At 44.7% G+C, this 13961-nt stretch overlaps 1 protein-coding gene across 1 annotated transcript in view; it reads right to left on the reverse strand.

Moving 5' to 3' along the window:
- LRRK1 (leucine rich repeat kinase 1) overlaps positions 1 to 13961 on the reverse strand; it is an 80936-nt gene that overhangs the window by 17658 nt on the left and 49317 nt on the right. The window contains exons 16-23 of the mRNA XM_054214946.1: positions 13182 to 13346; positions 10920 to 11092; positions 8777 to 8897; positions 8360 to 8519; positions 7416 to 7692; positions 4226 to 4397; positions 2627 to 2790; positions 1184 to 1323 (exon numbers count right to left, since the gene is read on the reverse strand). Of these exons, the coding sequence (XP_054070921.1) occupies positions 1184 to 1323; positions 2627 to 2790; positions 4226 to 4397; positions 7416 to 7692; positions 8360 to 8519; positions 8777 to 8897; positions 10920 to 11092; positions 13182 to 13346 (1372 nt within the window). The remainder of the gene's footprint in view (positions 1 to 1183; positions 1324 to 2626; positions 2791 to 4225; positions 4398 to 7415; positions 7693 to 8359; positions 8520 to 8776; positions 8898 to 10919; positions 11093 to 13181; positions 13347 to 13961) is intronic.

Genomic DNA, 13961 nt, shown 5'->3' on the forward strand with positions numbered 1-13961 from the left:
GCATGACCGTACAGTAGAAGGATGGCAGCTGTGAGCCTGCCCAGGAACACCAGCCACGGCTGCTTCACAGACTGCAAGCTGCCAGATGGCTTCAGGCGGAGAGCAGGCATGGGAACAAGAACAGGAGTGGACTGGGAGGCACGGCACGCTGCGCTCAGGCTGAGCGAGTCAGGTGGAGGCCAGGAGTAAGCTCTCACCTGCAGCACCCAAGTTAGGAACACGGTCACTGTGGACTCCCTCACAGGCAAGGTTTCCAGCCCCTCTGGGGGAAATACGGATTCTACCAAGACTAAACCTCTGGGAGGTTCACACCTCTTGCACTAAATGCAGAGGGATTTTGTGGTGACAGGCTCCATTAAATGCCTACAATTAGGCAGGGTGAATACAGGCCGTAGCCTTTGAAGTCATGACTCTTCTTAAGCTTCAGTGATTAACGTTACCATTATTTTAATCCAAAGGCAAATAAAATCTTCTTTTATCTTCATAACATGCAGAACATGAGTACGTGAGAGTGCACAACTGTTTCCTCCAGAGAGCCTCCAATTAAGAGATTTTGGCACTGCTTTCTAGACCAGTGTGGGACGACAAAGAACACTTCAGATTTTGTTTTGGTTTTAAACAAAGTGTATTGGGGTTGCAAACAGCCCGCTGGGTAACAGCAGGATCTGTGCTGATCAGAGGAAAAACAACTGCTGGAGTCAAGGAAGTTACCTTGGCACAGAGTCCTTGGTATCATATTCGCTCAGGCCCCTCACATCACAATTTTATAAATTATAGGGGGTCAGAAATGGTGGGCAAATACTCTTCCCAGCTGATGCCAAAACGAGTTCTGCCATCAAGGGACAATGCCAAGTAGTTTGGGCCAAATCGTGTCCCTGCTATGAGCACTGGAGGAGTCCCTTGAACTCCTACGGAACCAGGTCCTGGTCGAACTGTAATGTTTTGCCTGTCCTTGCTGTGACTGATGGGCTTAAAGGCAAAACGCCTAGACGAAGGTGCGCTGGCAAAGAATCTTCATCTGTCTGCAGGTTATCAGCTATTCTCAAACTTTATAGGCTGGAGACTGTCAGAGCCTGAGGGGTCTTCAATTAATACACAATACTGTGCACCTGGAGAGCTCTGTCAAAGACTCTTCTGGTAAAAAGACATAATACCGCACAGAAAATTACAGTAGTTCTCTTACCAGGAAACCACTGGTCTATCAACGAGTTGACATGATCTGTGATGAACGCCATTGCTGAAAAGTCTCTCACTTCTGACTGGCAAATGATTTTAATTCCACCACTTTTTTTCTTTTTCCAGTTCACATCAGAAGACTCGACACTGTATAAGAAAGCCAAAAGACAGCTGTATGAAGCTTTTCTGAAGTACTAGTGTCAACAAACTTTCTCTCTCACAGGAAACCTGAGCTACATAATAACATGTAGTAATCAAAATAAAAAGCCACCTAGCTTTGAGGATGATTTTCAATTCGTTCTATTCTACAAATGACTTTCAGAAGAGAATTCTTGCACAGAGATGCCAGTTGCTCAGAATGGGGAAATGCTACAGAAGGTCAGACCCGGAGAAAACTCTGGCCTAAGTGAACTGAGTATGACGGAGAGTTTTGACAGAAATGCCCCATACAGAATGATGGAGGGTTAGGAGTTTTAACAACTGGTAATAAAACGCCAGTGGCCTAATAATAATAATGATGATAACAGTAATAAGAGTAACAATAATAATAAAACTTCCAAAAACTGTTTGGAAAAGTTTATGGACAGAACAATTCTTGTGCAATTCCCACCCAAAAAAAAAACCCCAACCCAAAGAAAAGCTTTAATACAAAGAGCTGAGTTCTGTAACTCCTTGAAGTACATGCAAAGAGTATGACCACCCGGATGGTCCAAAATTAAGGATTCCAGCTGTGAATTGCAATGTCTGGGTCCATGTCTCTACTGAGTCACAGACTGCCTAAATTAACTCAGGAAAGTCACTGCGCCCTTCTGGTCTCCAACCATGCAACAGCACCAATGGTTCCTCCCTATCTTGCCAGGGACTGGAAGAGCAAATGCATCTGCAGATAACTAGAGAGATGACAGTCTTTAAGCGGCCACCTACGCTCTGCATTTGTGAAAGAACATGGGCGGAGGGTTTTCTCCAGGCTCGCAGCCGGCAGGCACTCTGCCTTGGCCAGCTTAAACCAGTTCTCCACAGTCCCTGTTGCACACAGTCTGATAGCGGAGAAGCACCTCCATTGATCTGGACTGCTGCCACACAGTGGTGAAGTTTTAAGACTCAGTGGAAAAACTCATTGACGTAAGGAAATCTTTGCATGTGAAAACACGTGATTTCACCCCGGCAAAGAGTTACGCTCTGAATATGGCTTTCTGTTGTCAGGCCTCTTTAAATCTGTGGCTGCAATAACACATAAGGTTGATATATCCAGAACTGCCAAACAATCAGTTATCCATCACTGCTGTCACCAGTTGTTACCAGATGAGTTATGTATATTAGAAGAGCCTCCTCTTCTACCGATGAGTGAGCATATAGCATGAGTCAGGCCCATTCATCTCCATTCAGATGATGTGTTTCATACACTCTATTAGTCCCCTGTCACGCATGCTGCATTACGAACACAAATTACCTAAGATAGCCTCCATCAAAGGTAACGAACAGACCTTCCTGCCAGTAAACAGTGTGAGTCCTTTTGACTCGGAACGTGCTGCAGCGGTTCCTTTGGGTGCCTGTGAAGCTGTAGATGGTCACCTTTTTGTTTCTTGTCTTGGTGTTCTTCTTGTTTTCAAAAAGCTGAAACAAGAAGAAAAGCATGAAAATCATTAAATTGTCGAAATGTCTCTTAAGGATGTTGTTTTAATCGAGCAATAAGGTGACTTTTTTTGGCCTTCACAGGTGCTATAAAACCTTCTCCATTAAAGAGCAACTTGCGCTCATGAAAAAAAATTTGCAATGGAATGAAAATACACGCAGTAAAAGTTGGTTTTGCAGCACTGTAAATAATTTTCATGCCACTCAAAAAGGAACAGTTTCATATCAGCGAACAAAGTTAATTCTGTAACTGTGACATTTGTTATATGAATTCTGCATTTGCAAAAGTCTTATAAACCTAAAGGAGAGCTAAATGCTCTAGTGAATTATTAAGTCTGCCCTCAATGTAGAGTTAATTTTTCCACCTGTTTCAGTGGGAGGAAGATGGCTTTTCTCCAAGAAGCTTCAAACCAGCACTTAGAGCAAAATGTACATTTGTTTTAAAACCAAAGACTTAATCTGCAAACCTCCACTGTACTCATTGCTCTAACGCTTATTTGTCTGCAGACAGGTCTGACGCCTGGGATCCTTTCCATTCCCTTCAGTGAGGACTGGCTGAGGTCGCGAGCAAAGGTGCTCTAGGGTTATGTAGTGCCCATGAGGATGTAAGCAAGGGGTTGCCAAGACAGCCCGTTAAAACAGGTGAAGTTATTACACAGTTTGAGATGCCTGGAACACAGAGGACCTTCCAAAAACAGGCATCATGTTTTCCATGTTCTGTACATCAATGCCAGAACACGGTTTAAATGGATAACTGTTAAGAAGATACCACAGTAGGACTAAAAATATTTTGCAGGTATTTATTATGGTTTGCAGGAGGGCTATGTTTTCAGATATAAGCTGCTGCAAAAATATGTCTGTAACAACATCAAAAGTCACTTAGCTTTCAGAACCTCACAAAACTACTCTAATGATATGCATACCGCTTGCACTAACAGGGTGCCTGCTTGCACTCATTCTCCCATTAAGGCAACAGTCCCGTAATTTTCTTCTCATTTGAACACATACAGATTCAGATAGCTGACTTTGGTGGAGCTATTCCAGATCTCCACCAGCAAAAGACATGAGCAGAGTCTGGCCCAGTGGAATCGTCATGGACAAGAGCCACGGACAGAACTCCAATTACTTGTAACTGGGAGATCCTTGAGGTACTGAGACCTTCCAAGGGATTGTGTTACAGAGAGGCTGTGGAGAACGCAGGCTTTCCTCCCCGGTGCCAATTTGTTGTTCTAGATGACACCTACTGTGAAAGCAGAATCAGATTTCGATTGCAGAGTCCTATCTCTCCCTATTTACTCTAATAACGTTATTGAAGTCTGTGACTGAAGCAAGCTGGATGTGAAGAGACATCCACTTACGCTTACATTGAATGACAACTTCACCTGTCTTTTGCTTGCGGAGAGATACAGTAACATACCTGGAGGTCCATCTCTGCAAGGCTAATTAACATTCGGGCTATGAATCTTTGCCAAAAGCCAACTGGGACAAAACTCATCTTGAAGACCCTTTGGACCGTGTTTGTGGTCTGGTGGCAGAGCCCGTGGATATCTAATGCTGGCTTGGTAGGAAGCAGATGAGGAAGGAGGTAGCTGAAACACATCAAATTCAACAGCTCAAATTTTAGCTACAGCTTGTAACAGTGAGTACATTGTTACTGGATAATAAGGCGATTCAGTCTCCAAAGAGATTTTTAATGGCACAGTCTACTGCATATAAAAAAGCTTTTAGACGAAAGGCGCTGCAGCAATACATGGAGAAATTCATTTACACTATGGAAGCAAGCAGAAGCAAAACAGACATTACATAATTCAGCCAGGGCTATTGGACAGGGCTAAAACTGATGTAATGAGCCGGACATTTGTGTAATCACAAATTAAATGCATTAAAATCTAAGAGTCATTACAACAGCTGTGATGTTGGGACTCATTTTTTGGTATCTTTCTTACTCTGCCCTGGTAGTAAGTAGAGAATTACAGCCGTGCTCCTATGTGGAACAGAAGATAAATGCAAAACCAACCTACAGTAGCTCAGCTCCAGTAAGCCCAGAAGGTGTGGGGACAGGAGGTGTCGTGGGAGGTGGCGATGAGGCAGTTACAGGCTGCAGGGACTGGGCTGCTCTGGCTCTCATCCCACTCCCAGAATGAGAGCATCTCACCGGCCAACAAGACAAGGTTTCCTGCTGCACCATACTGCAAGTGGACTCCCTAGCACATCCCTGACAAAACCCTAGGGCAAGGGCTTTGTTTGCCACACTGATGCCAGCAGAGCTATCACTTGTCCTGCTCAGTCTCCTCCTGCAATCGGGTTATTCGGTTCTTTGCCCAAGTGCGGAGGAGACTCAGTGCTATCTGAGTCTGAGCTGTCAGAATTAATAGAGCTACACTGGTGTCGAGGACCACAAAGTTTTCAAATTATTTTCAGATCTCTCAGTAAGCACAGAATATTCATTTGTCTTGATCTTCAGTATTTGGGAAGCTAAAACCTTTTGGAAGACTAGAACTGTTTTGAAAACTACGAGCTTACAGCTTTCAATACTGGCCAATAAATCCCTATACAGTGATATCCTCCTGTACCAAATACATTCCAAGATGCCTATATAATCAAAACCCTTATTTGCTTACAAGCAGAAACACTGCTGTTTCATCAGCATTGAGCCTGAGAAAATGCGTCGGCATCTGGGGCTCATCACTGATGGGCATAATGACAGCAACGAGGCAAATGGCCAAGGAACTTGACCAAAATAGCGGTGGCAAGGACTAGACACACCACTAAAACTAATACTGGCTCCAAATCCAATGCTTTAAGCCTACCATGTTTTCTCTGTAGCAGCTGCAATATTCTGTAAAACCTGAAATATCAGCTCAGAAAAACGAGCCCTCACCAGACAACAGCTCTCTCCATATGTCACAGTCCATAACATCCAATGACATTTCACACGATCAAATTAGTTGTTCCATGAAACATCTTTGGAATGTAAAACTGATAAAAAATGTCTCTTCACGTACAAATTGCAATAAGAATGGTCATACTTTCAACCCTATTTTAACAGGCAGAACAAAGCTAAATTACGTGCACCTTAGGCAGACAAGTGGAGTGCATCAAACTAAAAGTTCTTGCTCTATAAAGGTAGTGAATGTATCGTGTGACAGCCAATAAATTTTCCTCAGCACATCCAATAAAGGGTCTAGGAGTACAAGAAGGCCAGTGAGGCCCTTCTGGACCACAACTACATAGTGGATTATAATACAGATGGTGATTCGATGCTCTTGAACAACAGCCAATGCAAATTTTGAAAATATGTGAAACATGCCCCCATCCACCCTTTCAGAACAGAAGCTGGCAGCTGCTTTCTCTACTGACTGCACAGAAACCCTATCTGGCAATCTAGACAATAATTGCAGAAGCACAGTAACAAATAACTGCTCTGTGTCTGGCTAGTACATTAAATTAATCCAACCTGCTATAGCTACAGTCCATCAGTGGGAAGAATATTCTGCTAATGTGGCTTGGATCGCTCTAAAAAAGATTGGGCAGGCCATGAAAAAGCAGTTTCCTTGTTCCTGAGGCACAGACAATGTAATTGCCTTGGAGAAAAATGGCAGATAGCGACAAGGAGTCCAAAAGGCATTTTGGACTAAGCAGAAACATTGCTGCTTTATCTGTGTTAAGCCTGAGAAAATTTGTTGGCATCCGGGACTGGATAAGTGACAGGCATAATGACAGCACAGAGAATGCTGCACTTGTGCTGGCATTCAGAGCTCCCGAGAGGCTCAGGGCGATGCAGCCGTGCTGTCCTGGAAGGCCAAGGAAGTGAAATGCAAATGCCACATCAAAAGTGCAATACAACTATGGTTTCACCCTTAACGCAACAACAGGCTGTCGCCAAGCAGATGGGAGAGAGAAAAATAGCAGGGAACTCTGCCCAGAGGAAAAGAGATCGGGGGGCAGGGGGGAGGAGGACTCATTAACATTTAAAGAGAGTGAGGTTTCCAAGACCATTTTTAGAAAAACTATTGATCAACACCTATTGAGGCTAAAAATTAGGAAAATCACATTGCTACTGAAGCCACACTTCCCTGATTTCACTAGAAATAAAATACTACTACTTTCAGGGCTGACATAACTACTGATTACCCAAAGTTTTTGGCCATACTCTGGAGTGCGGATCTTTCACTGGCAACAGATGACTCCAGCCCATCTATATTTCAGGCCCAGCAGCCACAACCCTCACTCACATCCTCCCCCAGCTGCAGCCGTGCCGGCTAAGCGCTTACAGCTTCCACCTGCTTGTCACCGCATCCCTGGCAGTGTCACTGCCCCTCCGTGCTGGTGGCTGAGCCTGTCACCAGTCTCAACGCACCGAGGGGACAAAGACCTGCTTTGGAAAGTTTTCAAACTAGTTTATTTGGACCAAAGGATGCTCACGCCAGGAAACACAGCCCAAATGGATGGGTGCCTTCCATTACACTATTTAATGCGCTCAAATATTTTCTCACAGCAAGATCCCTGTCAAGACAACCGCTTACAGTGACAAAGCCTGTTAATATCTGGTGATTAAATGGCTATTTTTCTCCACCCTGGCTAAGCCTCTCTATTTACCAACATACCTGTTATTGGCCACAGGCAGTGCAATTTCAAACTTGGCCAGGAACTGGAAGTACTGCTCTTCGGTTTGCTCAGTGAAGCCTGTCCCAACCAGCAGCATCCTGAGATCCTCTGCTCTGATAACTCCATTCTTAGCTACAGACTTGGAGCTCTTGATGTTGAAAATCCTCTGTAGACACTCCGAGAGCCAGACAGGGTCAAGAAAGTAGAGGTTTCTCAGGCCATGGCTTGTGTCTGGGAAGTGCAGTAGTGTACCCGTTTCTATGAGAAAATTAATCGCTGCAAAAAATAAAGAACTGTAGATTAGTAATAGACCAGCGTTAGGACACCACAGTGCAGATGAGTAAGATTACAAGGCAGTCTGTGCAGTTTTATGCATACCAGATATAGCCAGCACACAGCCAAGCCAAGAGAATAACCTTTATCTGAGGAGTGCTGCTATCTGGCACTCCGCTTGTAAAACCCACATCTCGCCACTTTACAGTCAGTATTTATGTTCCCATCACACCTCCCCTTCGCCCTCCTCCTGCCATCCTCACAGGGAAGGGCCCTCCCGGCCTCCTGCAGAGCAAGGCCTCCGTAAAGATCATGGGACTGAGGCCCTATGGAGAAGACAGCCTTGAAACTATGGCAACCCTCATTCTTCACACAGCAGAAATAAAATCAGACAAAGCTTGTTCAAAAAAAAAATAATAAAAAAAACTTTCAGTATTCTGAGCCCATCGTAGAAACTTCCCAGCCCACTGCACTAAGTCCCATTATTAATTTTATACCTCACCAACTTCCAAAGTGACCTCTACACAGGTGTAGAGCATTCTGCGACTTCTTTTTTTGCACAGCAAGTATGTGGTGGGGTTTTTTTTTCGCCCATTTTTATTATTTGTGGAACATTTCAATAGGTAACACACATTGATTTCCAAGAAATTACCGGCCTGCTCTGACTTACCCGTTTGCAAGTCTTCATAGTCTTTGATATCATTTCCAGGGGTTTGCTCAATCATCAGTTCTATTTGCCTGTCTGTTAAATACTGTACATCATCATTCTGACTTCTTCTGTGCTGTTCTGCAAGGACAGCTTCTTGAAGACTGAGGTAACTCCTTGGTATCTGCAATCCACACAAGAACAAAACAGCAGGATCAATAGCAGACAGCAATCACTCTGTTGGAGATGAACTGGCTAAGCCACCTCCCCTTTACAGTGATCTTACAGCGCTGTCTTTTCCCAAAGCCAGAAAGCCACGTTATATACTTCCCATGCCTCCTGCATCAGCAATAACTTCTAAAGTTCATCTCCCAATCCAAAACCAAGCCCCAAAAAAGCCCCCCTTTGCTAAGGATCACCCCTAGAAAGCACAGTTCTCACCAATCTCCCTGCAAGTTTCTGTGAGCAAATTGAGCTGCCGATGTCCTTCATGTTGCAAGTGACATGAAAAATCAGCTGTCGGAGTCCATCAAGGCCTTCCAGAGTCTTACACGAGAGCTCACTGCAAAAGTCATGCAAGGGGGAGGATTATCAAACCTTATCAGCATATCAGCTTCCTTTCCAGGCTCACTTTGTCTTATCAGTGACTTTAAATTTCCTGTGTCAGATGAATGGGAGGAAGGCTGTCAGTGAGCATTTTTAGCTTTGGAAAAAAATACTAAGGAGCCTGGAAAAGATATATTAGCCCAACCTCTGCTCTGCCTGCTTCATTCGCTGTGCATTGCTCTTCTGTCCCCTAATGCACTGCACCCTCTGGGGACCTCCCTGGCACACCGACCACAGTCAGCACTTTTCCCCTTCAGTGCTGCACACATCCTGGAGGGGACTGTGGGAAGGAGGAAAACACTGCGCTCTGGCAGCCACTGGAGATGAGTCCAGTTCTCCCCGCTTCAGATCAAAGGCGTGATGATGAATACCAGACACCTTTTTCCACCCTCATTCCAGCCCTTGCTCAGCTGGATCCTGTGATCTGGGAATTGATGCTTAGATCCTAAAAGCCAGCCTTTATCATCTCTTTAATAGCTAAAAACCTGCCCTCTCCAGCTCCTACTATTTTTGGCCTTTTTGTGGGCTGGGTAAGAACGGTTCTCTTTCACTTTCCTTGACAAAGGGTCTTTCTAACTGATCCTACACATGTTCCTGTGGCAGAAAGAAAATCCTGTTCTAAAGCAATATGCTTTATCTTAAACCTCAGCCATCGGTGGCACAGGGAAGCGTGCAGTCACTGGGAAGCGTGCAGTCACTGGGACGCGTGCAGTCACTGGGATGCTGGAAGACCAGCTGGGTTCACCCACACAGGGCTTTCACAACTCACCCCCCTCCGGCTGCCCAGAGCACTGCTCGGAGGAGCCCCATCCAGGTGGATGATGGGGTGTGAAGGAGAGGCACAGGTGGGAGGAGGGAGGAAATCAGGCACAACTCTGACGGGAAAGAAATGCAGGGGGAAAGGAAGGTGAAGAAGGGGATATGTGGGATGTGTGGCAGGGTGAAAGAAAGTCCCCTTGAGAAAGAACGATTGAGATCACGTTAGGGTGCTCTGTGGTGATGGAAAAAGAGGTTTGAGGAGACCAAACCAAGAAGCTTTCTCTTTCTCACTGTGAGTCTCTGTGCCTCACACTGGGTCCCTGGTGCTCCTCCTAACGGGAAAGAGCCAGCTGGGATGCCCAACGCAGCTCTTGCACCCGCAGAACAGAGCGTGGGAGGTCTCCTGACGACTTTGCCAGGCAGCAGATGCAAAGCGCTGGGGACATTGCAGCGCCCTTCTTTACTTGCCAGCCGCCACCTGCTCTTGCCCCAGGCACTGGCAATTTCACACTGTTTGATGCCAGCCTGCTGCCTCCACGCTCCCCCCGTGCTGTGTGCTCCCTTGGCTGACAGATTCGCTTCTTCCCCAGACGAAGCCTCCTCTCCCCAAGGGCATTCTCCATCAGCCAAAGGAAGGGATCAGCATCAGACTCCATGGCCTGGCACCGATCTTCCAGACAGCACCATCCCCCCGTTATCACACTTGGAGAGCTCAAATGGCACAGGTTTGGGCTGCCAGGGGCTCACAGGGCTGACCCACTCCTCACCCTGCCAACACTGCCATGTGAGCTGCGTTCTCATGACAGGTAGCGAGAGGTTCCCATGCAGCCTTCCCCTGACAAACCCCACAGCGCCCACCCTGTAACAGTCATTCTCTCAAGCTTTGGAGCATTAATTACTCAATCTGTACCTTCTTTCCTGGTGACTAATAAACTGCATCACCATTTAATGGTGAGAAACCCGAGTGGAGCACAAGCACTAAAACAGGCTGGCCAAGGTCATGACTTTGGAGCTTCCAGCTCTCAGACCCATGATCAGACCCCTGAGCAACGTTGAACTTCTCTCTGATTATACTACATTATCTCAGTCAAAAATAGACAAAATGCAATGCTGACGAGTCTTTAAATGAGTTCCGTTGCCAGGGAGATCAAGTATTACAGAATTGTTTAAAGTGACATGAAATAAAGTGACTGAGTTTCATAAAGGCACAAGTACTTACTGTAGGTGCTTGAATGTGATATCTGGGAAGCCGGTTGCTCTGGATCCAGAGGGAGACCGACAGAGAGCCAAGACGTATGCCCTCAGAGTTGCTATCCTCTCAACACGGAATTTAGTTTCTATTAAATCAAGGTGTGTTCCTACCACTAACACCACTGAATTTGGAGCTTTGGCCTGTAAGAGAAAACACTGACAATGATCTCATCCAGATTACGTCGTGATAAATTCAGTGAGGACATGTGGAAAGTACAATGTTTAAAAGGGGATAGTCATGTACATTAATAAAATGGAATATATATGAAATAGAGGCAACCTGTTGTGGCAGCTTGACAACAGCAACAAGTGATCTGGGTATTACAGAAGTTCTCCTGCAGAATATGGCTTAATCATCTGCTGCTACTGCGGAGCAGGAAACTGTCAGTTTGGGTTTATGACACCAGGGTTTAATATAAAGGGACTTGCCATGCAGTATTAAGTTGCTACAAGTCAGCTAAATGACGGGAACCATGTCCACCCAGACAAAGGAAAAGACATTACCTTAACCTCTAGCTATAAGATCTAACTTTGATATCCTGAAAAAGGCTAGTTACACTCCAGAATGGATACCTGGGGAAGTTACGCAAACCTTTTCACTGGAGGTACATGGAGAGGTGAGATAAACTGCTAGAAATGTCTAAATCTACTTAACCCTGAATCAGTGCAAAGGAATGGATTAGATGATCTCGTGGTTTCTTCCAACCCTTCCATGATTCTATTACAGGACTGGAACGTATCCAGATTTCAGGGAACATGCTGCCAAATACAACGGGATTGCACAGGCTTAAGCAGGGATCAGCCTGCTGATCCAAATGACTTCGACCACAGAAGAAAATTCAGATGCAGAAACATATGCTTATTTGCAGTCAATCCATTTGTCTCTTACGATGCCCACTGAAATCTCCTAACCTGAACGACACCAAAGTCGAACCCTGTGTAGAGATGGGAGTGATGGCTGTACCATGTCAGACCAAAGGGCCCACTTGGCCTAATATTCTGCCTGGAGGCTAATGAAGGGTATAGGCACAGGGTATATCACATGTAGAGATTTTCCCTGATGCGTTCTCCCAGGATCCAGGGATCCAGCAGCCTGCAGCTCGCCAACTTCCCGAGCATGAGTCAGTATCTCTGAATTAACAGCACTTGATGGATTTTTCTACCACCAGTCTGTTTTTTTCAACTTCTGACACCCATAGCCCATCGTAGTTCCAATAAATTCCACAGGTTAGCTATCTATTGCGTTTAGGATACTTCCTATTGTTTTTCTCAAAGCTACCATCTCACTATTTCATTTGATCTCTCCTAATCCTTCTATTGTAAAAGATCATCAACAAAGACTCCCTTGTGGTTTTCTCCTTACCCCGGTAAGTCTACGTGCGGCCCTCCTCATTTGCCTCTTTCCCAGGCTGAAGGGGCCTAATCTATTTAATTGCTGTGCACTCAGAAGCTTTTCCTTACTTTTAACCATCATGTTCATCTTCCTCTGTATCTCTTCTGATGCTACTATCTGCTTGCTGGGATGTATTAAGGAAAAAGGCACATCATACATTTTTGAAATGTCATAATTATGCTTTTGGCTTTGTTACCTAGTTTGGGTTTTTGATTGCTGCTGACCATTAAGCTAACACTTTTGTAACGTCAAGATGTTTCTTTTTTGAGAGGCAGTAGCTTTAGGGCCCATTTCTGTGTATGTAATGTTAAGACAGATATAAAATAATAAACATTTACAAAAAATTATGAACACGGTATTACAAAAATCAATCAAGACCAATGAATTCATTGCAGTTCTGAGTCTTAGCTGAGAACTGACTGGGAGATACTCTCTAGCTTAGCTAAATCTGAAGTGTTAAAAGTATAACCTCAAGACTAATGTGCGTCTAACCCATACAAGAAAGAAAATGCTTCAAAACCCCCCTCGGAGCACAGTGTGGTCAAACACTAATTCCAAATTAAGTATGTTCAGCCTTACTTAGCAAGGGTTTATAAATCAGCTTTTGTTTCATTCTCTGATGTGTGTGAGGGAGAACAAAGCAAATGATAAATTTAAACCATTAAATACAACGTTACGCCTACAGCGTAATGGAAAATTAATTCCAAAAGCTATGCAAAATTCATAGCTTGCGGAGTTTTTAAAAGCAGACCAAAAAGAATCTGTAGTATCACATATCTGTGTGCTGAGCTATTACTTGATAAATAGATACCCCAGAGTCCACCAGTGACTTCTTACCTCAATGTTCAGCAACCAGAACTGTAAGTTTGCCACAGCTTCTTCCCCCAGTGCCAAGTTCCATACCACTATGTACAATGCTTTGTCTGTGAAGAAACACTGATTGACTGTAGACATGCTCGCTGGGCCTCCGATATCCCAGACATTGAACTCCACTGAATCAACCTACTTAGACAAAGAGAAGTGTTCAAATCAAACGGTTGCAGTAAATCACAGGGAGATAATAGCTGAAGTATAAACCTACGCCTGCATAATGTATGACACAAGAAGGGTTTCAATGTCCTAATTGTGCCTCCAGGAAAGAAAAATCAACAAGCAATTGTTAAGCGTGGCTACCACTTCCCCACAGGAAATCAAGACTAATTACTTGCTGCTAAAACGATAGAGGTGCCCTTGATGCTGGTAAATCTCCAGTTAATGCTGTGGATTCTCCAGTACAAACAAGGGTCTCATTCTGAGCCCTGTATTTCACTGCATCTTGAATAGGAACTGTTTCATCCTTGTCTGTGCCATGCTCGACAGGACCATTGAAGCTACTTATCTGCCACTGCTATGGGGAACAGGAAACCCCTGCTGAAATCACTTCCACTGAGCTCAGTCCTTAACTGAGCCAAACAGAATATAGATGCTCAGGAGATGGGAAATTTCTCAAGTCTTTCGTAAACACCTCCCGCATGTTGCTCAGAGGCTTCTGACGTGCGTCACACCACAGATGGGCCAGAATTACAGCCACTGGAAATCAGACTCATTGATTTTCAGGAAAACATGTGAATGGAGGCC

This window comes from Rissa tridactyla, chromosome 9 (assembly GCF_028500815.1).
Source record: "Rissa tridactyla isolate bRisTri1 chromosome 9, bRisTri1.patW.cur.20221130, whole genome shotgun sequence".
In the NCBI taxonomy this organism is placed as follows: Eukaryota; Metazoa; Chordata; class Aves; order Charadriiformes; family Laridae; genus Rissa; species Rissa tridactyla.